This window comes from Hemiscyllium ocellatum, chromosome 1, assembly GCF_020745735.1.
Source record: "Hemiscyllium ocellatum isolate sHemOce1 chromosome 1, sHemOce1.pat.X.cur, whole genome shotgun sequence".
Classification (NCBI taxonomy): Eukaryota; Metazoa; Chordata; class Chondrichthyes; order Orectolobiformes; family Hemiscylliidae; genus Hemiscyllium; species Hemiscyllium ocellatum.
In genome coordinates, this window is record NC_083401.1 from 75,610,880 (window position 1) to 75,634,408 (window position 23,529).

General features: G+C 41.8%; 1 protein-coding gene across 1 annotated transcript in view; it reads right to left on the reverse strand.

Moving 5' to 3' along the window:
* The window catches only part of cspg4ba (chondroitin sulfate proteoglycan 4ba), a 105,884-nt gene that overhangs the window by 67,419 nt on the left and 14,936 nt on the right, over positions 1-23,529 (reverse strand). The window contains exons 2-3 of the mRNA XM_060822822.1: positions 4,071-4,234; positions 440-3,985 (exon numbers count right to left, since the gene is read on the reverse strand). Coding sequence (XP_060678805.1) covers positions 440-3,985; positions 4,071-4,234 — 3,710 coding nt within the window. The remainder of the gene's footprint in view (positions 1-439; positions 3,986-4,070; positions 4,235-23,529) is intronic.

Sequence of the window (23,529 nt, forward strand, 5' to 3'; positions counted from 1 at the left end):
GTGCTATATCACTTACCATGTAATTTAGTTGTACTTTATCAACCAATGTGGAAATAAAAGTTAAAGTCAATATCATCAGAAACAGCACTTAGAATTTAACAAGTCATCCACCATAAGGGAATAATTACGGGTTTAGTAAGGAGCCAAGCTTTCTATTTCATCACATCACACTTCAGCATCTTGGCATACTGAAAACGTGAGGGGACTTTGGAAAATGACATCCTACTTAATCAATGGCAGGTTCAGTGTGCAGTCAAATGTTTGATTTCCATCAGAGAACAGTCCATTTGCTGAAACAACTCCATAAACTACCTGTCATTTTGAAAGGATTTTTTTTAAGGGAAAGAAATAAACTGGGACACAAACATATACGGCGAGTTAAGGAAGATAGCAGTATATATGCAAGTATGGCCATACATCTTGAATGGAGCTCTCTCACCTGAAGGTTATTTTTGTTGATCTTCACAGGTTTCCCTTCCTCAACCAGCAGAATTCTGTTGTGCAGCACTTTTGGAGCACGCTGATGGCTTTCCAGGTATATCCGAACAGTCACACTTCCATCCAGCAGTACATGCTTTACCTTTATTGTGAAGTTGAACATGTCCAAAAGGTTGTTGCTGTTGTCATGGTGATACACTACACGACCATTCTTCAAGTCAGTCTGAGTAAAGGATTCTGTGTGGATACCATTCAAATGCAGTGTTCCGTGCTTTGGTGACAGAAACACTCTGTAATTAATCTCACTTTCATCTAAAATAAAAAGATTGGTGTTAACACTGAAATTAGCTGTTGTTAGGGGCTTTCCTTGTCCTTTCTGCACCAGAAGACCTGTGTTGTTGACTATTCGAACATAAGGATCTGAGGCACGGACCTCAAGTAATGAAGAAGTATAGTGTTTGCCATCAGTTACAAACAAGACAAACCTGCCACTGTCAGCACCATTATGCACAAACAAAACACGCTTCTGTTCAAGATCTTCTTGAGAGAACTGGAAAAGCTTTCTTGAGGTGTTATTTACTAGAACGAGATCACCGTTAGGAATACCACGGCGGGTGTACAACAGGTGTGCATCACTGAAATCTGAATCAGGATCGTGATAGCGCAGATCTTCAGATGTCAGCAACCGCTGACCATTTCTCACCACATGGAAAAGTTGGTCAACAACGCGAACTGGTTTCTCATCATTTCTGAGCTGAATTGTAATAAAGAACGTTCCCACAATAGACAGAGTGTTTGGATCTGAATTGGAATGGTCTATAGCTGTGCCTACAACAAATATAAACTCATCATGTGTAGACTCAGAATCATCGTGCACATACATGAGACGCTGTCCTAAAATATCTTCATTTGTAAAGGTTGTTATATTGTCATTACTGTCAGATGAATCAGAACGGTTGATCCGTTTCAACTTGCCGAATCTTGGACTCTGCTTAACCGTGTACACAAAATTTTTAGAGTTCACGGTTTCTGCATACAACTCTGCCCGAGTTATTAACTCGCCTTCTCCTTCAACCAAAGTGAGACCGTTATTTGTCAAATTAACGGCATTAACATCAGCTTTAATTAGTATTTGGAAAGTATGGATCAGAGACTCTGCATGGTTGGAGAAAAGTTGAAAGTGGAAGATGTCCTCAGTATCTTCATGAGGTTTTTCTAATAATTCATATTCTACTTTCTGTGCGGATATATCTTTCTGACTGAAAGAGGAATTTTGGTTTAGAATCTTGCCATTCAGCAGAAGTTGTCCTCTTTCAGGTAGAGTCACCAATTTATACTGCAGCTCACTTTCAGAAATCCTTGCACCTTCCATGATAGCCTGGAGATTTTCAGAAGTCAGAGCTCGTCTCTTCTCTTTATCAATCCCTAATGGATTATTTTTTAGAAGTTTGAAATTAATCCATTTCACTATAATGGGAAAATCTAGCTCCTCGCTTGTCATGCTCCCAATACTAACTTTAAACGTGAACATCTCAGTTACATTTACAGACTGAAGTTTGTGGAAAGTGCCAATGTATCGGATGCGATCACGCTCCACCGACCGTTGAGAAAATGAAGAGATTTTTTTCCATTTGCCACTAGATTGCAGTCGTTGAATTTCACCGTACTTTGGGGCTTTAACAATGTTATAACGGATCTCTATTTCCTGATTGACTGCATTAGTTTCCACTGACAAATTGCATTTAGTGATCAGGGCTGTATTACTCTGTTCCACTACTAGACCGGTGTTATTTATCACTTTATAATCCACTGGTACAGCCATTATTCGTAAAACTACAGTGTTGCTCACTTTATCACCATCACTGACACGTAACACTAGCCTTGAGGTACGAACATTCTGGTGAACATAATATATGTTTCCTTCTTCCAAATCAGTGTTCGAGAATGTAGTAATAGCCATACCAGGATTCATGGCATTTTCCACAAATCCAGCATCGGCATTAAGATTTCCCAAAATGGAAAACTGAAGACCTGTGGAATTTGTGTCAACATCTGTAGCTTTAATCACATTACTTGGAAGACATTTCTTAGAATTCTCCAGCAAAGTGAACAAATTACCTTCAGGAAGGACAAGTTCAGGGGCATCATTGGTTGGAGTAACAGTAATGTTAAATAGGTACTGTCTGTCTCCTTTCAGGTATTCTGGGACCAGTTTTTTGGTGCTTGTAAAAATAGAAAATGAGAACTGATCATGGGAATCTTCAGATCCATCATGAATGTATAATACTCGCCCATACCAGAGGTCCAACGTGGTGAAAGAATTCGGCTCACGCTCTGGACCAGTGTTCAATTTTAGGTGCCCATGCTTTGGCTGCTTTGATAGCTTGAATATTATTTGTGATGGGCGCACACCCAATTGTTTGAACTCTAAGTTCAACTTGATGTGTTTAGATTCCAATTCTGCCTGTCCTCCTTCTGCAACTATTAGGTTCTTGAGGGTCAGAAATTTTGTTGTCTGTGCCTTTGGAGTGGGTATAACAGTCGTTTGTCGGGTGGAAACTGTTGAAACCACTAACATTTGTGCTGTGGTTGCTTTAACAGTTGCAAAGCTTTGAACTGCCACTGCGCAGCCGGATGAAATGTCTTTTGTAACCAGCACATTCTTTAAACTCATTTTTTCTGCATTAGCTTTCACGGCCTTCAGGCAACCCCTAAAGGACCCTCCCCTTGCTCTTCTCCCCGCAAAGGAAAGAAGGCCAATCTTTAACACTTCGACACGAGTGCTGTCATCTATGCCACCAATAAACAGAGGGCCCCTCAACTTAACATTTTTGCTGCGAGCACTCAGGGTAACCTTTACTGTTTCCCCATCCACTATAAGGTAAAGATGCTTAGGTGTAAATCGCAGCTTAATGTCATGCCAATTATTGTCATTAACACTGCTTAGTGACGAAAGGTGTGTTTTTTTCCCAGATTTCCCAATAACTGCTCGAACTAATCCTTCTGCAATCTCCATAGCAACAAAGTCACCTTGTCGGCCTGCACTATACAGCAGCAGGCCCAATGGCTGAGTCGTGCGAACAGTACATTCCAGTAAGCCTTCCTCTTGTGCATCCCACGAGGCAAATTCGAGGTAAGATTTGGAACTAAATAAGCTGAGTGGTTCACTGTCTTCAGCAAAAAATTCATCACTACAGCCCGCTGAAACCTCATGCACGTTTTTAAAGCCAGAATACGTTCTTAAGGATGACAAGATGTCCTGTCCATTGAATACCACCTTGTCAATGCAGCCACGGAAGTTACTTGTTGCACCCCCCATGTAAGGTTTGTCAAAGCCGCCAGTGCCTCCAACAAAAAGACCATGTTGAGTGTTAAGCTCATGAAGCAGCCCTGGCAGCTTCACAGCAGTTTTGAAGTGATTGTCAACTCTCAGGGTAACTTCACCGTCCTCATGGTATAGGTCCAATGTGTGCAACACCAAATCATTTAACTTCACTCCTCGCTCAGATCGAAGAATCTTTTCACCAGAACCAAGGTCCAATTTCACCTAAGAACAGAAAAATAATCAAATTTTAAGCAAAAGCAAAAGTGTACTGTCTCGAAATATTTCTGCAGTTTTCTAACTAACATACCTGTACATGCCCAGACTGCAGCTCCACCAAACAGTAGTCACTTTCACCTGCTGCCAGGAAAAGTAGTCCATTCGACTTGGAGGTTTGGAATTGTAAACTTAATGATGTCTTGCTAGAGGTCTCTGTTATTTTAAGCTGTACGTAGCTATCTCCAAAAAATGAAGCTGAAATAAACGTTTTAAAAATTATGATAGCCATTATGTGTATCAATGTTATCTACAACATAAATTAACATAAATATAGTCAAATGAGAAACAAAGTACTGTGGCTGCTGGAGATCTGAAATTAAAACAAAGTATTGGAGAAGTTCAGCAGGCCTGACTGCATCTGCGGAGAGAGAAAAACACTTAATATTTTGGATCAAATATGGCATTTCTGTAGAATTGGAGGAGGAGACTGGAAAATGCTGTTGATGAAGTAGGAGGAGCAAATGGAACAAATGGCGAAGGTGCCCGGAGCACAAGACAAAAGGGGTACTTTTACTATAGAGTGATGTACAGTCATTAGCCTTGAAATGTTCACTCGGTTTCTCCCTACACTGATGCTGCAAGACCTGTCACATTTCTCCAGCACTTCTGTTTCTACCATTAACAATAGTCAAGGCTTTGAGCATAATTGACATTACTATTTACCCTACTGCATACTGAGTTCAGTAATAGCACTTTGAGCATGAATGAGATGTGAACACAGTCAATTATTTGTTCCAGACATCAAATGCTTTACACCACCTGTACAGCTCAGCATGGCAGGTTGCCATGTTATGGCTGGACAGATCTTCCCAAAGTACTAGCTTATGTTGATGGAACCCAATGCAATTATAATAAACTATACCTTGTTATTTAGGTTTTTCCTCTTGTTAAAACTCTCCAGTGGTATATTGTCTACCTCTGACAGTTGGACAGGTTCTAGATTCAGCATGGAGTACATTAATGACAGTGAAAGTCCTCATCCACCAGCTTCTAGTGGTTTGTATTCTGAATTACAGGCTCCTCTCTAACATTGTTTATAATCTTGTAGATTATAATCAATAGCTAGATATTCACACAGTGAGTGGAATTCAACCATGACAAGAGATTCTGAGAATAAGGGTGAAGTGCACCAAACAGAACACTGAACAGTATAGTACAAGATCATGCCCTTTGACCCACGATGTCTGTGCTGACCATGATGCCATTTTAAACTAATCTCATCTGTCTGCACACAGTTTGTAACGCTTCACTCCCTGCTGCAACTACCCTCTTTTTGAGTTTTGACTTTTACCCTTTGTGTAAAAACTTTGCCTTGCACATCTTCTTTAAACTTTCTCACTCACACATTAAAATGGATGTCACTTAGTATTTGACATATCTATCCTGGGAAAGAGACTCTGACTATCCACCCTATCCATTCCTCTCAATTTTATATACTTCCATCAGGTCACACCACAGCCTCAAAGACTCTTGCAAAAACATTCCGAGTTTGTCCAAACTCTACTTATAGTAAATACACTCCAATCCAGGCAACATCCCAGTAAACCTCTGTAGTACCCTTTCCACAGTCTCCACATCCTTTCCAGTGTTGTGACCAGAACTACACAAAATGCTCCAAATGTGGTCTAACTGAAGCTGCAAGGGGACTTGCCAACTCTTTTACTCAATGCCCAACTGATATTTTATTCACACTCCTATCCCCTTTCAGCATTACATGGAGGATCTATTATTGGCCAATTTCAAAAGCCCAACCATGGTCTTTAGTTGGATAGCGTGCACACAGCCTTCAGCTTTTAATTGTCCAATTGTCCACAGCCCCATGACATTCAGTGGTGCTACCAATACTGAATCCCACTATCAACATATTGGGAGGACGGTTACCATTGACCAGAAATTCAACTGGACGAGCTATAAAAACACAGTGGCTCCCAAAGCAGGTCACAGGCTAGGAATACTGCAGTAAGTAACTGACCTCCCAAAACCTGTCCACTACCCACAAGGGACAAATCAGCAGTGAGATAGAATACTCTCCATTTGCCTAGATGGATACAGCTCCAACAACGCTCAAGAAGTTTGACACCATCCAGAACAAAGCGGCCCACTTAATTGGTACCACATCCACAAGCATCCACTCCTTCCACTACCAACACTCAGTAGCAACAGTGTGTATTATTTTCAAGGTGCAGTGCAGAAATTCAAAGATCCTTAGACAGCATCTTCCAAACACACAACTACTTCCATCTAGAAGGACGTGAGCAGCAGATACATGGGAATACCACACTTGAAAAGTTTCCCAGAGTCAGTCACTATCCTGATTTAGAAATATATCACTACTCCATCAATGTGGCTGGGTCAAAATCCTGGAATTTTCTCGCTAACAGCGTTTTGTGTCAACCTACAGAATGCAGACTGCAGTGGTCCAAGAAGGTAGCTCACCACCACCTTCTCAGGGGCAGGTATAAATGCTGGCCAGTCAGCGATGCCTATCTTCTACAATAAAAAAAAAGTCTGTAGCCATTCCAGACTCATGGTAGCATTTGGATCCCCACTTAATTCCAATCCCGAATAGAAAATCCTTTGTTTTCCATTGTTAATAATTGAACTGGTGTTAATCATTAAGTACAGGAATTTTATCCATTGAAACAACTCCTGATGCATTTAACCAGTTAAATGACTATAAACCTTTAAGAACTGATCAAATCTACATTTATTTATCAATAAACACTAAATTAAAGCACTTTAAAAGGAATTAAGATAAATGCTGTGTACATCCAAATAAAACTAGATGTTCTGCAACAGAAGCATTCATTCTAATAAATATTAAGAAATAGTTACATTTCTACACAACATTCAAAGCCTGAATAATGAATGCATTCACTGTCTGTCAGAACTGAGCACTGGGTCTTCCATATTGTCACTCTTAGGAAGATGCACACTGTTTCAGAAGGAGTGTTCTATTTTATAATGCACAAATGTACAATTTTACTGATTAGGGGCTGCTGATTCCTTTTAAGCACAAACAACAATAGGCTCATTCAGAGCTTAATTGTTGTTTCGTGAAGGAATTTTACTAACTTGCATCTTCCATTTTGCCCCAGTAACACGCAGATAATAGATTGTTGAACAGTTCCCACTGTTGCATTGGTCTGATTTCACCCTCCCCCTTTTTTAAAAAAACTTATTGTATAATTTCCTAATGCAAATTTGGGAAGCACTCAATTATACATGTGCATTGTTGACTGTGTACCTCCTAAATTCAAACAGCAGAGATCTTAAACGCATCAGATTTGGTTTGCATGAAAATCCAGGCTCTGGATGCAATAGTATAGTCAATGATCTACTATACCACTAAAGTGGTAAGGAAGGGTAAGGGACACAAGATAAGGCCCTTCAGGATAAAGCAATGGCTCAAGGTAGTAGTCATTGGCAAGTTGCAAGGCTCACTTACAATACAAGTTCAAAGCAAGTTCAAATGAACTTTTTTGAGAAACAATCACCATAACTTGTATGAGATTTCAGTTTGCTTTAAACTTTAAAAAAAAGAAAAAAAAATGTAAAGATAGTGCCTTTCTCAAATGTAGGACACCCAAAAGCACTTCACAGGTGATTCAGTACTCCTGAAATTAAATTGCTATGGTGACATAGCTACTTGGACAAAGAACAAAACATTGCTGATTTTACACATGCCAGGGTTTTGGTTTATTCTAGTTTTGGTTCTATTAATGGCTGTGAAATTATTGGCAAAACCAGTATTTATTATCCATCCCTAAATGCCCACTTAATACCTTGAACAAAATCTCACCCACAAAACGACAGCTTTAACGGAACAATTCTCATTCAAAACTTCGTGATTGCTGTAGTATCTGCACAAATGGTAATGCTGTGTTCTGCTCAACACCTCTGCAGCTAAATTGTGCACAAGGTAGCGATGTGATAAGGACCATGTGGTGTGCCTTGATGAGGTACTACTAAAAACAAACAAGTAGCCTGTAAACGTATTTTAAACAGTTTAAAATACGGAAGTTACTAATAATAAAAGACACAGTACCACTGTGCAGGAGGTTGTGTGATTTGAACCTTGTGACAGTGAAGAAATGATCATATATTTCCAAGCCAGGATAATGTGGGGTTTGGAGAAGAACTTGCAGTTGGTCTTCCCATCTGTCTGCTCACATTGTCTGTCAAGGTGGTGAATACATTTGGAAGGTTTTGTTAAAACAGCATTGAGTGATGTTTAAAAAATATATGAAACAGATAAAGTACAACAACAGTTCTGATAATTTACTGAAAACAGTTGTAATGGAATTTTGATCATGCTTCAAGAGAGATCAGAAGCTAAGTTATATGGTGAAGTTACTATATTTTACAAAATATATATAACACCAAAAAACATAAGACATAAGCCATTCAGCCCATTGAGTCTGTTCTAGCATTCAATGAGATCAGGGTTGATCTGATAATCATTGTGGGAGAAAGACCTGCTACCCTGCCCACATACAGCATGGCCACATAAAAACCACAGAAGCTGGTCTGTGAAACACAGAAATCATGCCAGCCAACACACACAGAGCACACCCACAATTCCCCAGGCTTGGCTAAACAGGCTAACAAAGAAACCAGACATGGCCAAGCTACTCCCAGACCAGGGAATACATTTCCCAAGAGTGTGGCATTGGAAAAGCACAGCCGGTCAGGCAGCATCTGAGGAACAGGAGAATTGGCATTTCAGGCAAAAGCCCTTCAACCGGAATGAGGCTGGGAGCCTCGGGGGTGGAGAGATAAATGGGAGTGGGAGGGGGTGGGGCTAGGGGCAAGGTATCTAAGAGTGCAATAGGTGGATGGAGGTGGGGGTAATGGTGATAGGTGGGAAGGAAGATTGACAGGTGGGACAGGTCATGAGGATGATGCTGAACTGGGGTAAGGTTTTTTTGGGGGGGGCGCAAAAATTGAGGAAACTGGTGAAATCCAATTGATGCAGTGGGGTTGGAGGGTCCCAAGGCAGAAGATGAGACATTCTTCCTCCAGGCGTCGATTAGTAAGGGAGTGGTGATGGAGGTGGCCCAGGATCTGCACGTCCTCGGCAGAGTGGGAGGGTGGTGGGGTTTATTGGTGCAGGTGTCCTGGTGATGTTCTCCAAATCACTCTGCAAGTAGGCGCCCTGTCTCCCCAATGTCAAGGAGACTGTATGGGGAGCAACAAATACAGTAAACGACATGTGTGGACGTGCAGGTGAAACTTTGATGGATGTGCAAGGCTCCTTTGGGGCCTTGGACTGAGATGACGCTCACAAGCCCCACTACCCCAGTTGACCTATTGTCTCAGCCTGCTCTTGCCTCACTGAATTTACCTCCACTTACCACAATCCAGGAACTCTCCACGTTTGTTCAATACCACACACTCCCTCCACCTCCTCCAAGAATTCAGGTTCTCCTGTCCCCACTGCCTCATCTTCACCATTGACATCCAGTCCTTACGCATCTCCATCCGCCATGACCAGGGCCTTCAAGCCCTCCGTTTCTTCCTCTCCCGACATCCCCAACAGTATCCTTCCACTGACAATTTTATTCCTTTGGCTGAACTGGTCCTCGCCCTCAACAATTTCTCCTTCGAATCCTCCCACTTCCTCCAACTGAAATGGGTAGCCATGGGCACCCGCATGGGCCCCATCTTTGTCAGCTACGTGGAACAGTCTATCAGACCAGCACCACTCCCCATCTTTTCCTCCGCTACACTGATGACTGCATTGCTGCCACCTCATGCTCCCACGAGGAGGTTAAACAGTTCATCAGCTTCACCAATACATTCCATCCCAACTTTAGATTCACCTGGACCACCTCCGACACCTCTCCTCCCTTCCTGGAGCTCTCTATCTCCATCAACGGAGACCAACTCAACACTGACATTTTCTACAAACCCACCGACTCTCACAGATATCTGGATTACACCTCTTCCCACCCTACCTCCTGCAAAAATGCTATTCTGTATTCCCAATTCCTCCGCCTCTGTCACATCTGCTCCCAGGAGGACCAGTTCCAGCACAGAACACAGCAGATGGCCTCCTTCTTTAAAGACCGCAATTTCCCCTCCCAAATGGTTGATAATGCCCTCCAACCCATGTCATCCACTTCCCATACCTCCGCCCTCGAACCTCACCCCTCCAACTGCAACAAGGACAGAAAACCCCCCCCACCCTGTCCTCACTTTCTGTATACATTGCATCACTGTCCGCCAACATTTCCGCAACCTACAAACGGACCCCACTGCCAGAGATATATTTCCTTTCCCATCCCTATCCGCTTTCCGTAAACAACCCTCCCTCCCCTCCTAGCACCTTCCCTTGCTACCGCAGGAATTACAAAACCTGCGTCCACACCTCACCCCCTCACCTCTGTACAAAGGCCCCAAAGGAGCCTTCCATATCCAAAGTTTCACCAGCATATCCACCAATGTCATTTACTGTATCTGTTGCTCCTGATGCAGTCTACTTTACATTGGGGAGACTGGACGTCTGCTTGCAGTGCTTCAGGGAACATCTCTGGGACACCCGCACCAATCAATCCCACTGCCCCTCGACCAAACACTTTAACCCCCCCCTCCCACATCAGCAAGGATTATACAGATCCTGGGCCGGTTCCATCACCCCTCCCTTACTACCTGACTCCTGGAGGAAGGAAGTCTCATCTTCTGCTTCGGGACCCTTCAACCCCAGGGCATCAATGTGGTTTTCACCAGTTTTCTCATTTCCCCTCCTCCCACCCTACCCCAGTTCCAACCTTTCAGCTCAGCACCATCCTCACGACTTGTCCCATTTGTCCATCTTCCCTCCGTCTATTGTTCCACCCTCCCCTCTACCCCCACCTCCATCCACATACTGCACTCTCAGCTACCTTTGCCCCCGCTCCATTCCCTCCCCTTTATCTCTCCATCCCCGAGGCTTCCAGCCGCATTCCAGATGAAGGGCTTTTGCCCATGATGCCAATTTTGCTGCTCCTCGGATGCTGCCTGGCCTGCTGTGCTATTTGAGCACCACACTCCTGGCTCTAATCTCCAGCATCTGTAGTCCTTACTTTCTCCTTCACAACAAAGCTCCCAGCCTGATTAGTACAGCAATCCCAATATCCTTAGAACAGGCTTACTTTCCACTAAAACTGATACTGCATAAACAAAAAAAGCAGACCAAGAAATCCCAGAAGGCTTTGCACGCAGGAGGAACACAATGGACAGACCCGAATGCCAGGAGAAGGAACATTTCCACATATTCGTACAGACGGGAAGTACATGAAGAATCCTCTAGAAGATATTCTCACCCACTCACGGAGATGGCTGGAATCTCCTGTGCCAATTACAAATGAATTGCTGCTGCCGGATGCTTGATTAACTTCTATTCAGTTTATTGTTGTTTTAATCGCTTTACAATTTTCACCATTGTACTGTAACTGCTTTACGATTATCAGCTTTGCAGTGTACCCCTATAAAGCCTGCCTGCATGTTCCAATGGCACTCTGGCCATCTGTGCAGAGAATCAGTTCTGTGTCAGCACAGTCAATTTCTCTTCCACGATATTGCTTTGTTTAATAAACCGCTAGTCAATTTCACCGCGATCCTTTGTGGTCTCTGATTCATTGGTCTGAATTTCTCCGACAATTATCAACTCCACTTTTCTTCCTTCGAGTCCCCTGAATATAACACAATGACAGAGCCTCAATAGCCCTCTGTCCTAAAGAATTCCAAGGATTCAAAGTACTCAGATATTCTTCATCTCACTCTTAATCTCAGAATAAGTGGTCGCTTATTTATCTCCTCTAGTCCTAGACTTTACCACAAGGAGAAACAACCTTTCCACATCTACCCTGTGAAGTCCCCTAAGAAAATATCTTTATGTTTCAATAAATGTTGCCTGACATTTTCTGTATCCGGTGAGTACATGCCCAATCTACTCAATTTATCCTCATGAGACAGTTCATCTGGGATCAGTCTAATGAACCTTCTTCGGATTTCCCCTTTGTGAAACCATGCTGACTCTACTAGATGTTGGATAAGGCTAAAGATAACAGGAACTAATAGGAAGCTTTACAATGGGCTGTTATGAGAGTGGAATCACACGGAGTTATTCAGGTGAGTTAAGATTGCAGGAAATCAGTAACTGTGGTCTCTACCAAATATGGCATACATTTGGATGAAACATTCAGGATTGGTCACATGCACAGATAATTCCAAATAAGGCATACACTTGGCACAGAGACCTGCGTATAAATAGCCTGAGAAAACCCTTGATTGTTCAGCAGAATTTCAAAGAATAACACTGCAATAGGTTCCCTAGGTCAGGAGGTGTGGTGAAGACATTGAGAAGAGTTTCAGCCCAACCAGCTGCAAACTGTCCCAGCTAATAACTTTTAGGGTTAGTTACAGAACCCAGGGTAGTGAAAGATAGTGATTGAGACATCTCTAGTAGTTAAAAGCATGCATTATTCATTTAAGTATGCAATAAATTAATTGATTTTTATACAGCCCTAAGTATGTCTGCTGTATCTTCATCTGTGTACATACCATTGTCTCTCTGAGACGGCCAACTTTGATCACATGATGTGTTTCCAAATGCTCTTCGTTTTTATTGCAAAGATATACTTTATTCATAGAAAGAAATCTTTTTGTACATGTGCAGTTAATGAAGAGTTCAGGTCTATATTCCCTTTACTCACAGAACACTAAGCAAGCCTTGATGTTCATCATTCTCCATACTTACCATTTATAATAGACCCTAACATTTTCCCAACAACAGATGTTAAGCTATCTGGCCTTTGGTTGGGTTTTGCTTCCTTCCCTTTTTAAATAAAGGTGTTACATTGAATATGTAGTTTTTAATGAAAAACATGCACATTTATCCCAGCTCCCTATATCTTCTAATTACTGTCTCTTAAAAAAGATCTTTCATGTTCAAACAGAGCTGTGGAGGCCAAGTCATTTGCACAATCATTAGGAACAACAAAGTTAAAAATCACTCAACACCAGATTATAGTCCAACATGTTTATTTGGAAGCACTAGCTTTTGGATCGCTGATCCTTCATCAGGTGGTTGTGGAGTATAAGATCATAAGACACAATATTTATAGCAAAAGTTAACAGTGTGATGTAACTGAAATTATATATTGAAAAAGACCTGGATTGCTTGTTAAATGTCTCATCTTTTAGAACATGTATGTGAAAGAACTGAAACCAACAAGTCCCAAAACATTTTTAAAGTTACATTTTCAAGTGAACTTTAACAATTCGTGTCATGTAGGCCCAGATAATGCATTGAAGGTGTGAGGTGCCCTGTGTGAGACTGTCTGTGCCACAATGGTCAGACTGATTCTAATATAAAAGATGCATCTTACATGGATTTGTGCAGTTTTTCAGCAAAACAATATGTAATACCGCAAGAACAAATTCACCTCACAAACTTCGTGTGTGTGTGTGTGTGTGTGTGTGTGTGGTGGGTGAGGTCGGGGGGAGGTGTTATGAGTGTCTGTGAGAGAGTATAAGTCTAAGGGTGGTGTGTGGGAGTGTATGTGGGAGTGTATGAGAGAGGATCTGCGTGCATGTGCTTATGTAGTGCAGTGGGGTCACCTGTAGTGTGACATGAACCCAAGGTCCCAGTTGAAGCCTACCCCGTGGGTACCAAACTTGGCCATCAGCCTCTGCTCGGCCACTTTTCGCTGTTACCTGTCCCGAAGTCTGTCTTTGAGGATTGTCACCCGAAGGTCTGAGGTCAAATGTCCTGGACCGCTGAAGTGTTCTCCGACTGGGAGGGAACACTCCTGTCTGTTGATTGAATGGACACCGCAAAACATCGGCAGCCATAGCCTCTGCTCAGTCTCGCCAATGTACCATGCCTCATGGCATCCTTGTCTGCGGTGTATGAGATAACCAACGTTGGCTGAGTCACATGAACACCTGCCACGTACACGGTGGGAGGAGTCCCATGCTTAATGGTGGTATCTATGTTCACACTCTGACACGTCTTGCTGCGCCTACTGTGACAGGGTTGTATGGAATTGTCCTGAAAGCTGGGCAGTTTGCTACGAATAATGATCTGTTTAAGGTTTGGTGGTTGTTTAAAAGGGGAGAAATGGAGGCGTGGGGAAGGTCTTAACGAGGTGCTCAATCTCAATGATATTGTGTTTCAGGCCATGAAGAACATGGCGTAGTTTTTTGGCTCCTGGGAAGTACTGGTCAATGAAGTATATCCTGTCGGTTGGAGCTCGTGTCTGTCTCCAGAGAGGTCGTTATGGTTTCTCGTTGTGGCACATCGGAACTGGTGGTCGATGAGTTGAGCATTGTACCCCATTCTTAGGAGGGCATTCCTGAGTATTTCCAGGTGCCTGTCATGTTTCTCCTCATCTGAACAGACCCTGTGTACACGTAGGGCTTATCCATAAGGGATGGCTCTTTTAATACGTCTCGGGTGGAAGCTGGAGAAGTGTAGCATTGTGAGGTTATCCGTGGGTTTGCGGTAGGGTGAGGTGTTGAGGTGCCTATCCTTGATGGAGATGCATGTGTCCAAAAATGAGACAGAGAGTAGAGAGTAGTCCATGGTGAGTTTGATGGTGGGATGAAACTCATTGATAGGACTGCAGTTTTTTCAATGACTCCTCGCCATGGGTCCAAAGGAAGAAAATGTTGTCAATGTACCTGTTGTGTAGTGTTGGCTGGAGGTCCTGCATAGAGAAGAAGTCTTGTTTGAACCTGTGCATGAAAATGTTGACACATTAGGGTGCAAAGTCAGTCCCATGGCTGTTCCTTGTGTCTGGATGAAGAACTGATTGTCAAAGGTGAAAATGTTGTGGTCAAGGATAAAGCAGATGAGTTGTAGGATGGTGCTCGGAGATTGGCAGTTGTTGGTGTTCAGTACTAAGGCTGTTGCTACAATGCCATCATTGCGGGGATGCTGGTATAGAGTGCTTGCGACCTGGGTTTGATTCTAGTTTTGGATGAGTGTCTGTGTGGAGTTTGCACACTCTCCCAGTATCAGCATGAGTTTCTTCCCACAGTCCAAAGATGGATTAGCCATGGGTTATGCAGGGTTATATGGATAGGGTAGGATAGTGGATGGTGTGTGTCAGTGTGGACTTGATGGGCCAAATGGCCTGCTTCCACACTGTAGGGATTCTATGAAAGTGTTGTGAATGCTCAAGAAATGCTAGATTGACATCCATATGCTGCATTATCAACTGAAATGGTCAACACTGCCATTTCTCCTCCTTTTCATTCTCTTACAACTTCATGGTTTGTGATTATCAAGTCATTTGTTTCTCTGCCAGAAGTGAGATATTACAGTGTGCAAAATAGCTCACGCATAAATCAATATCAAAGCAATCAGTTTCAGCAAAAGACTAACATGTTTGAGACACATGATTACATGTGACATTAACACAAGTCTTTAAGCATGTTCTCTTATTTAAAGCTGTAACTCCTGCATTATTCGTTTATTCCATTCAAAAGAGATGATCTTGCAGTTACGTAGCATCTTTCACAAATTGGAGATGATCAAAGCGCTTTACATCTAATAAAATACCTTAGAGACATGGGGCAGAACCTTATAAGGACAGGGGCTATGGCAGAATTGTGCAGGAAGTCCAGCAAGGTCTATCTCGACATCAGGAGCAATGCGCAGTATTATTTAAGTACGTTCTGGACGTTGCGTCAAGATTCTCACCAGATAGTTACCTATTAATAAAAAGGTTATTAACAAGCAATAGTTCCCTTTAACTTGACATCTCTCATTAATGTTCAGTTTACTATCTTGCCATTCACCCCGAGATAACGAGACACCAACCAATTGTAACTGGTTTCCCTTGAACCTTTGTAACCTCTGATTTTTATTTTCACTGTTCTCTGTAGCCAATAGCTGCTGGCTTCCACTTAATTTAGTTTGGCTAATTTTCTGTCAAGCCTGATTTCTCCAACTGTGGGTCAATTTAGAATACCCAATTTTGAGCTCGTGATTGTTTGACCACACTGAGCATTCTTCATATGGAAATCAGAGCAAGTACCTGTGACTTCACCTCGCCACTATCTGCCAAGTGTCTCCATGTTCCTCACCAGGCTGCAATACCCATGAGGCACAATTCATGGGCACCAGACAAATGCACACCTTGTCCACGGGTCACTGGCATCCGACAATTGCCTGGCAATTAGGCATCGAAGAGCAAATACAAGATGCTTTTGTAAACTGTAGTGACATTAAATTTACAAGCATTTCCCTTTCTATTTGCAATACATGCAGATTGATCATGCTGGGTAAAAGTGATTGTTCCCATGCCATCGGTGTTTGGAAATTGAACACTGATGCTAATGATGCTGACGTTAATGGCACTGACGTTAAAAAAAAGACAAATACTGGCCAAAAGCCAGAAGATGCTGTGGGAGGTGGGTACCATTGCTTCATCATCTGTCATGCAAATTGACTCCGCTGAATGCAATAAGCAGCTTCGTGGCTGATTTGGGCCCAGACACCCCTTGTGGCGCGGTGGTAGCGTGCACAAAAATTGCAAACACCCACGGGCGCAACACGCTAAAACTAGCCCGAAGATGGGAAGCCGACTCTATCTGACAGAACGCCACCTGCGAATAGCTGTACCTCCTGCACGAGTGCCTCAGGAAACAAGTACTACCAAAATGTCTCAAATACAGACCACCACTCTACACTCCACAAGCCAAAGGAATAGCAGAATAGAACAACCACAGAATGTTGCGAGAACTAATTAATGATGTCCACAACAGACTCCACAAATACAATTGAGAAATTTCACACCAAAAACTTTTATACACCAATGCGACAGACCATGAATGGTCAGACACACTAGATAGATCCATCAGTGTCAAACAACAGCAAGCAAAGAAAATGTAAAATCTATCCCTACAGGAAAAACTGGACAAGCTCACACTAACAACTCAGAGGCTTGGATTAAAACCGTATCAGACCGGCCACTAACAGACATGGAAAAAACCGTCCTGGTAAGAGGGGTGAACTACAACTATAGAGATGTAGACAAAACGGATTTTTTTTTTAAGCAGCATAAGAATCATCTCTGAAAAACAAACTCACAGAAGAAACCCAGCAGACCATCAAACAGACAACTGCACCAACACTAAGCAGATAGGAGGAAGTGTACACCCTCAACACACAGGAAAGGAAAGCCCTAGAAGGACTCAGAAAAGACAGAAACATCGTAACCTTACCTGCAGATAAAGGGGGCATGACCGTCATTCTAAACAGAACACAATACATTGAAAAGGCGAACTCAGTACTTGCAGTTACTTACCAACAGGTGGCGAGAGACTCGACTCCACAGCTTGAAAACTGTGTCACAAACACACTGAAGAAACTTCATAAATCAGGACAAATTAACAACACAGATCTCCAAAAATTGAAACCAGATGGATCCAACACACCCTGGACTACCTAAAGTACACAAACCAGAGCCCCCACCCCACCCCCCTCAGACCCATAGTCTCACTATCCAGAACACTGACGTACAGTCTAGCTAAGCAACTCCACCAAAAACTGAAATACCGGGTAGAAGACTCATGCTACTCCATTCAGTCCACACAAGAATTCCTGAACACCAAAGACACCAAGATGGAAGGGGAGAAAATAATGGTCTCCTTTGATGTGACAGCCCTGTTCACATCAATTAACATCCACCTGGCCAAAGAAACACTGACCGCACTATAGAGGAACCAAGGACACAAAGCACCAGATAGCACCAACATCATCAGCAAAGATAGCATCCTCCAGCTAGTAGACCTGTGCTCACCACCCATTTCACCTTCAATGACAAGACCTACAAACAAGACCAATGGAAATCCCCATACCAGGCTTCTCAGCAGAAGCAGTCATGCAGAGACTTGAATGAACAGCCCTCCTCAATATCCAACCCAAACTTTAGGTCTGCTATATGGATTATACCTTTGTCATCACAAAATGGAATAAATTAAAGGAAACCTACAACAACATTAACAATATCCTTATTTGTATAAAATTCACAAGAGAAGGAGAACAACAAACTCCCATTCCTAGATGTCACACAGTGGAGCGAATAGTTAATGGAGAATTTCAAACCAGCATCTACAGGAAAGCATCACACACAGATACATCAAAGACATCTCGGAGATGACTACCAGACTACTCCGACTCTTTGGCATAATGGCAGCCCACAAACCTACCAACACACACAGTGGCTGATGAACCCAAAGGACCCTGTACCAACAACCAGCAAAACGAATGTCATTTACAAAATACTATGCAAGAAATGTAGCAAACACTACATTGGCCAAACAGGCAGAAAACTAGCCACCAGGATACACAAACACCAAATTACCACCAAAAGACATGACCCACGATCACTAGTATCCTTACGTGAGACAAAGGAGGACACCACTTCAACTGGGATAACACATCCATCCTAGGACAGGCTAAACAGAGACACGCACCGAAATTCCTAGAGGCCTGGCATTCAAACCAGAACTCCATCAATAAACACATCGATTGGGACCCCATTTACCAACCTCTGAGAAGAAGAGCTGGAAATGATAACATCCACCTTAACAGACCAAGACATATAAATACAAAGTGGGACAGAACACCAGCGCTTCACCGGAGGCTCACTGATAATGTTACCTAGCATGGTAATGAAATGTCTGATAACAAGCCTTCCAGCTCAGCGAGCAAACTTACAATCTGAACCTCAATCCTGAGCTACAATCTTCTCAAAGATTGCTAACATTGATAGTGTCCAGGAGGTTTAGGTTCAGGTCCCATCTGTTCCAGAGGTGTGTAATAACATCTCTGAACAGGTTGATTAGAAAAACATACTGATGTGGGCCTGGGATGTGCAGAGGTCAAAGCACAGAAGTGACTCTTTTTTTATTGTAATGTACTGTTCACTCATCCAGCATGGCACCTTCAAGAAGTCGGTGCACTAGCTGAGGCTGAAGCTGGGTTTGTAGCTTTAAAATCATTTTTTCATGTGTGTGTGTGTGCGCGTGTGTGTATATCTCGTGTTCTGTAATGCAAAAGGACATAAACGTGATAATTGGAAGAGATACTGGTCAGATGGGGGACACTGCCTTGTTGAAACCACGCATGAATGCCTGCTATAGTTGGAACTTTCTGAAGAGATTTCTCTTCTTTGAAGAATCCTCCCTGCACGATGCTTGTAATAAAGACTTTGATTTCAGCTCACTCTGGACATCTGTTTCTATGTCATCCCCTATTGTGAAACAAATAATATGGCTAAAGATCTACTTCAACACTGCCTTTTGATCATTTATGCAAATTGGCAAAGAAAAATATAAATTACTTTTAATTTGATCAATGAAGCAGCATAGATTGTATAAGCATGGATTGCAGAACAGAACTGTCACAAGGAGACACAGAACATCTTGTCAAACAATAGTGTCAATGTCTGAACAATACAAGGAGGATAAAGAGTCTCAAAATACCAGAGCAGTACAATGTTATGAATAAGCCGGTCGTATCACACAGAGCACTGATGTGCAGTTCTCATCTCCACACTGCGTGTGCATTACAGAAGGAGCAACAAGTGTGATTCCATGAGAAACGTGGATGTACAATGAGGAATCTTAAAAAAAACTCATTCATTCCTGTGGATCGCAAAGATCTTGTTAATAAACGCACACTCAAATTGGCTCAGGTAAGGTAAGTTTGAAGTATTACTTGAAAAAATAAGGGCCATTGGTCATAGTCTTAAACTAGGAAAAAGTAAACTTAGAACATTTTCATTCAAAGATTGATTTAATCCCACACAAAAAATGAAGGACTGAGGGAATGACAGATGAGATTGTGTAAATTCCACTAATATTGAAACCGGTTTCCAACAGATTGACACCATCTCTGGTTTCAGTTTTCTTAACTACTTACATTCAGAAACACAGTCTAATCCTGTGGGTAGATATTTTTTAACCAACCTGTTCAGAGATGTTATTACATATCTCTCGAGCAGATGGGACCTGAACCCTGGCTCAGAGGTAGGAATACTGCCATGGTGCTACAACAGCTCTAATATAAAATGGCATACAAGGTATATCGCATTTTACTAAGCTAAGATTTATGTTTGACTTTGAAGTGATTTGGGCAAGATGATGGCATGCATTACACAAACTTATAGTTTCAAATATAACAAACAATTGGAGGGGAGAGGTAAAAGATTAATATTCAAAGATTTATTGCTGGTTTCTTCCTCAGGTACTATCGTTTTCAAACTTTTTGCTGGTCTCTTAGTATGTTAAATTCAAATTTGTGATGTACTCAGGATTTGTCAGTGCAGAACCATCTTCTCTCATTTGGATTTTTCTTCTCATCTTCTCTGCATTTTTCTGATGAAAGTACATCCACTTTATTGTATAGGAAGTAATAACTCCACATGTGACTCAATATCAAACCTCAGTGCTCTCATGGTGCATTTTACAATGTTAAAACTATCACATATATGTGAAGATAGGTCTAACCAAAATAACAGAAAGCTTTTAACAAATAGTCTGTGGATTTGAACTCCATTTGTCTAATCCCTACCTCTACGTTTTTTCCATTTGTTTTTCAGCAGTTTGTTAACATTGAATGCAATGAGTAAGACACAATTTTCATTCTCAGTGTGTTCACTTTATTTCTTTAATGTACATCCATGGCATCAATGTTTTAATTTAATATTCGACACTTCCCAATGCGCAACATTTACTTATCCACCTCTTTCCAATTATAGAACTGATTGAAATCTCTCAACAAATCCATTAAAAACACATACAGTTCCCCTTACTATCAGCAAATTCAACAAGCTTACAACCAGCTTCTAGATATTGGATATTATATAAATTTCCCACTATATGGAGTACTAGACATTGTATAAATGCACAGCCATATCCAAGAAGAAACACTCAATGCATTTACAAAGATAAGACCATTCAGTCGACGCTTTCTATAACTTGAGACAAGGCCCTGGAAGGCAAGTTACACAATGTATTTACTTCTGAGGGAGCTGCATTAACTTAACATTCTCAGCTCAATGTTCTAAGAAGACTACCCAATATAGCTGAGTGAAAATGGAAGTTGCTATAGTCCCAAAAGACCATAAGCTGCGCTCTCATTAGAGAGATGATTATCACCACACTTCAGGAGCTGGGCAAGATTGAGAAGGTGGGTCCTCATAGCAAGCTCATTCAGATGGGAATGGAACCTATGCTGTTGGCATCACTCTGTATCACAAAACAATTGTCCATTCAACTGAGTTTTACATCAGTCTACAAAGATGACTTGCAATCTATTTTCCTGATAACCATTGGGGTGAAGCTTGCACTTTGGGAAAAGACCTACCTCTTTTTTTTTGTAAATGCCCCTTTGAGAATTCAGAGTAGAATGTAGCTCTGGAAAATGAACATATAATCCAAGATTATTATCCTGAATCATTTTTCATGTGACCTAACTTGATCAGAAAAATGTCGACAGCCAAATCAAATGATAAACAGACAAGTGCACTGTTATAGCTGGTGTTCTGCTGGTAGAACCCTCACAGAAAACAAAGACAAAGCCATTCCCACACAGCAGCAGAAGCAGCAAACTCTCTCTGTACAGGACAGTCGTATCGAAGCTCTGCTGTGATCAATGCTGAAGTTGAAAAAGGCTCTGGTCAGACTGCATTTGGAATATTGAGAGCAGTTTTAGGCTCCTTATTTAAGGAAGGAATTGCTGGTGTTTCAGGGATCCAGAGGAGATTTACAAGATCCCACGGATGAACAGCTTGTTCCATGTGGAATTGTTGAGGACTCAATAATTTAGAAAGATGAAGGGGTAAAATTGATTAAACTTCCATGATACTGAGAGGCCTGGATAGAGTGAACATGGAGAACATGTTTCCAGTAGTAGGAGAGACTAGGACTCAAGTGCACAGCCTCAGAGTGAAGACACTACTTTTTAGAACTGAGGTGAGAAGGAATTTCTTCAGCCAGAGAGAGGATAAGTTGAGGAAGTCACTGCTGCAGCAGGCTGCGGAGGCCATGTCATCGAGTATATTTAAGACAGAGATAAGTCAGTTCTTGATTAGTAAGTGAATCAAGGGTTATAGGGAGAAGTCAGGGGAATATACCAGCCATGTTTAAGGGGCAGAGCTGACTCAATGAGCTGAATGGCCTAGGTCTGTGCCTATAACTTATAATTCTTGTGCACTCTCTCCTTAGTAGCCTACAAACTGAATTGCCTCATTTAATTTCTTCCATGGACTGTTATTTTCCCACTTGAATGAATAACTGATAGCCATTCAAATTGTAAAACATTTCTCCAGAATTAAATCTTCCTGAGCCCGCAAAACAATGTCTCAGTGCTCCTCCAACAAGGTACTGGCCTCAAACCTTTATAAATACAGATCTCTCCCAGGCCAGAGAAATCATTAATAAGCAAATCTATGTTTTCACCTAGCCTTCGTTTCTGTCTATTGAAAACTCTGCTCAGTGAATAATCAAATTCCAATGAATGCTAAAATGTGACTTAGACATCTAAGTGGAATAGATGTTACTCTTCAGAACCATGCTGTCCTGACCTTCCTCACTCAGTTCTGGCAAAATGAGTGTCTTGGTCCATTGCAATTTTCATGGAGTCAGACCAGCTTTTAAAGGACTTGTGGGCCTATGCAACTCAGATGTCATGGATCACAACATTCAAAAGATTCCCTCACATAGGCTAAGTTCTGCAAGTTCTCTTCAACTCTTCCATGCTGAACTATACAATCCTGCCAAACTCCTGCAGCCTCTCATGCCTACTTAACACAATGTAAAGAATAAATTAACTGTAGAGTGACAATAGATGTGTTAAAACAGTTGTGTTAGAACAGTATTTACTTTTCCACCTCTCTGCCAAATTACACAACTGATTGGAATCTCAGAACTGTGTTACTGCTATTCATAACTTTTCTGTTTTCGGAAACTGCACTTATTTTGAGCACATGCTGATAAAAGTATCAATGCCCTTTACTGTATCAAAAGCAGAAATTGCAAGCACTTGAAACATCAACCTTGCGTGAATAAGTACTGTGAAACTGACAGCAGAGACTTTGCTCATTGTTTTACTGGCTGGCGTGTCAGAGTTCATGGGAGTCTCATCCAAATTCAAATACAGACCAATCTGTATCCATTCTTTTGTCACTATTTGACAATAAACCACTGAAAACAATAAGCTTGTCAACAAGGTCTGCTGGGAAATCCTGTAAAATTTTTATTTTCTGTTACAGTACAAAATTGTTTTTTTTTCCAAAAATTTAGTGCAACATACTGGGCTGGTTTTTTGCTCATTTCAGAGCGAAGGTTCTCAAGAAACTAGAAGTCTATTCTAACGATTTTTATGTACGTACTTTACTGCTACACTGTCTAACTGTCGTCACATGCCAATCTATCCTCTTACGTACACATTTATGCTTCGTGATCTACAAAGCTATCTCCAATCT